The 3,675-nt window shown below is 39.9% G+C and overlaps 1 protein-coding gene across 1 annotated transcript; it reads right to left on the minus strand.

Annotated features, from left to right (window-relative positions):
- Positions 1-271: 271 nt before the first annotated feature.
- On the minus strand, positions 272-1,210 carry LOC128094682 (olfactory receptor 2AG1-like). The gene has a single exon (XM_052713163.1). The coding sequence runs from the start codon at positions 1,208-1,210 to the stop codon at positions 272-274; it is 939 nt and encodes a 312-aa protein (XP_052569123.1).
- Positions 1,211-3,675: the final 2,465 nt, after the last annotated feature.

Below are 3,675 nucleotides of genomic sequence, written 5' to 3' on the forward strand. Positions count from 1 at the left end.
TAACTCACTAAGATGATTGCCTGAATCCAAAGTGGAATAATTCACATAAATATGCATTGAGGTTGTATCTGGGTAATTATCTGATAAAATATCTCATGGAGAAAAGATTCACACAGTATTTAACCAGAGTAGTTTAATTCCTGTACTTCAAAATAAACAGCTACGCTTTTTACTGACTTGATTTATCCAGGAGTATTACATTCATAGCTGAAATCTGACTGAGGAGGAAGTTTAGAAGGTGGCTATTAGAAAGAACTACCTAGAAAGTAGATTAGGTTGGCAACAACCATTTTCCAAGAATTCTCCTTAAAGCCCCAGTGACTTCCTTATTCCTCAGGCTATAGATGAGGGGATTCAGAGCTGGAGTGACAATAGTATAGAAAACAGAGAGGACATTGTCTTGTTTGGGACTGTGGAATTGACTGGGAAGAACATACATGAAGGAAGCACCCCCATACCACATCCCAACCACAATCAGGTGGGAAGAACAGGTGACAAGGGCTTTCTTCCTGCCCTCACGTGAGGGCATGTAAAGTACAGTGAAAAGAATTCGCACATAAGAGGCCAGGATAACAGCAAGAGGGAGAATCAACACAGAGACACCTGTCAAATAAACCATGAGCTCATATGTGGATGTGTCTGCACACGCCAGCTTCAGCAATGGAGGGATCTCACAGAACAGGTGTCTGATCTCCCTAGATTTGCAGAAGGGATACTGCATAGTGTAGATGGTAAATACTAGGGCCATCAGGGATGCCAAGATCCATGATGTGGCTACCATAAACCAGCAGACACTCGGCCTCATGAAGATCATGTAATTCAGAGGATGACAAATGGCCACATACCTGTCATAGGCCATAAAGGCCAGAAGGAGGTCCTCTGCACCACCCAGTGCCAGTTCTAGAAACATCTGAAAGGCACAACCTCCAAAGGAGATAGTGTTATCTTTGAGCAGAAAATCCATGATAGCCTTGGGAGTGATGACTGATGTCAGGAGGAGGTCCATGAGAGAAAGCTGCCCAAGTAGAAGGTACATGGGCACATGGAGCCGTGCATCCATGGTGATGACCAGGAGCAGCAGTCCATTGCTAGTCAAAGCCAATGTGTACAGGGTTGTGATTGTAGCACAGAGCAGTTCAGGAGAGCCACTGTCATCCAGAATCCCCACCAAGATGAAGCCACTTCCCAAGGTGGAGTTCCAGAATTCCATTTTGAATGATATCTTTAGTTACCTAGAAGCAGATGAGTCAATGAAATTTTATTAATATAGACCTAATTTTTTATGTTAGCACCTTGAGACTCCAATAATAAAATGCTCTCTTTCTCATGTATAAATAAATTTCCTTGTTGATATTCAAATTCCCGACTTTTAATTTTATCTTAATAAAACCTCTGAAGATGGGTATTGAAATTACTACTGGAAAGGAATAACTCAGCTCTAGACTTTGATCTCATGAAGAAGAACACATAGATGTCTGAGTACAGCCATACACAGATATATTGTTACAGAAATACACAGGGTGCAACACTACAGCAGAACTCATGGACAGATGACATCAGCACTCATAGAAGTACTAGTAAGGAGCACACAATGATATACTAGTACATCACTGCACATACATGTTCTAGTAGAGCACATAGCACATTTCTATTACTAAAGCATTATGCAATGGCATCTTTGCAAAAACTGTTGTACTATTCCTGCAGTGTAAAGTAATGTGTATTTACAACAAAGCAGATGAATGTACTTGTGGGGTCTGAACATGCCTTTATCAATCCTAAAACAGAACAGTTGAAATGACAATGGAACTCAAAGCAAGAGCAAATCGGATACTGTACTTTAAGCCTTTAAGTTCTGATTTGGACTCTTTATATTGCCATAACATGCTAACAGGCTACACATTTAATTAAATTAGAGAAAAATTCCTTACCTCAGGTGATGAGAGGGCTAGCTGCCTGACCACTTCTGCTCCACTTCAGCTGCATGAAGATGGAGGGTATTCAGTAGAAAGGAGGGCAGAAGTGGTTTTTCAGTGGTACATAACTGGTTTGTTTTGCTAAGTTGGTTAAGTATGTATGGGAGGAATTCTTATAATGTCAGGTGTCAGGGTTGTTATCCTTCCTTTAATCTACAGACGTTCTCTGGAGACAGACATGGAGGCAGCCAGGCAGCTAACATTCTTTGGTTAGTGTCCTATGATCAAGATGTCTTCCAGTTCTGACACCCGAGAATGAGTAGAAACTGTTTCTGTTTAACAGGTTGCATAGAAGGAAATCCTCTAGCTCCACATCATTCATGCAACTTGTCTTGGGTCTAGATGTTCAGATTTCTTTATTCCTGTTTCCCTGTTGTATCAATGATCAAAGGTGTATGAAAGAAAGTAGAAATTGGAAGAGATGTCCGAAGGGCCCCACCTAAATGCACCCAAGGACAAAAGTAAACTGAGGCTTTGTTGAGAAGCACATTACTTTGCTTTCTAAGCTTGTGGCGTCCTCTCTTGCCTCTTCTATTGCTGTCTTCAGAGAGAATTACCTACCAGCTGAAATGGTCTCCCCTGGAAACATTAGTCTAGGGAATGGTAAATTAATGAATCCTCTTGGGTGTGTTTTCTAGCTTGTTTTTCTGAGCTTTCTGTATCTGGATCATATCTGAGGCTACAGGTTTCTCTCACAATGAATGAATGCAGGAGCCATCAAGAAAATAAGCAAGAAATGGAATCAATACTAAAGTACAATAATATGGGATGTTGTAAAAATGATCAAAATAAATGATGTACTTGTATGAAAATGTCATAATGAAACCTATTCCTTTATACGATGACAACTGCTAATAACAATTTAAGAGGTAAAAATGTGCCAGGCAGTGGTGGTACATGCCTTTGATCTTAGCACTCAGGGAGGCAGAGGCAGGTGGATCTCTTTGAGTTCAAGGACAGACTGATCTAGAGTGAGTTCCAGGACAGCCAGAGCTACACAGAGAAACCCTGTCTGGACAAACCAAAGTGAGAGAGAGAGAGAGAGAGAGAGAGAGAGAGAGAGAGAGAGAGAGAGAGAGAGAGAGAGAGAAACAAGAAACAAATAAGAAAAATTACATAACTTAATAAAATTATATATATATTTGTTTAAATGTGCTCTCAGGGAAGAAATGAGAGACTCCCAGAAGATGAGAATTTATTGCATAAAGGCAAGACTTGCACTCACTAAAGGAACTCCTAAAATTGACAGAGAAAATTGACAAACACAGACTTAAACATCATAATGGAGAAGTGGCAATTCCATGTTAGGACAGAACATCAGGAAAGGAGCTGATGCACTATCCACAAATTCTAATAATTATAGCAGAAAAAAATCAAAATCAGAAAAGCTCAGTTTTATAATAAATTCACTAGTTATTTTAGGGTACTTCTCCTATTGAACTTGGATAGTAATTTTCTTATTTGTATTATTTTTGTAACCAGCAAATGGAAATCTTGATTTAATTTTCTTAAAGTTTAAAATAAACAGCAATGGATCCTCAAGCAGTATTTCTTAACATTTCCTTGTGTAATGAGTGACTAAAAGGAGACTGAGGAAGGAACTTGGTAAGAGGGTGGGGTAGCCTGATCTAGAGCATTGATAGCTGAGGCAGGCACTGCCTTAGCAGCTGGGTCCTGTGGTCACTGACTACATAGACAC

Source organism: Peromyscus californicus, unplaced genomic scaffold (genome assembly GCF_007827085.1).
Source record: "Peromyscus californicus insignis strain IS unplaced genomic scaffold, ASM782708v3 Scaffold_4__1_contigs__length_199733344, whole genome shotgun sequence".
Taxonomy (NCBI): Eukaryota; Metazoa; Chordata; class Mammalia; order Rodentia; family Cricetidae; genus Peromyscus; species Peromyscus californicus.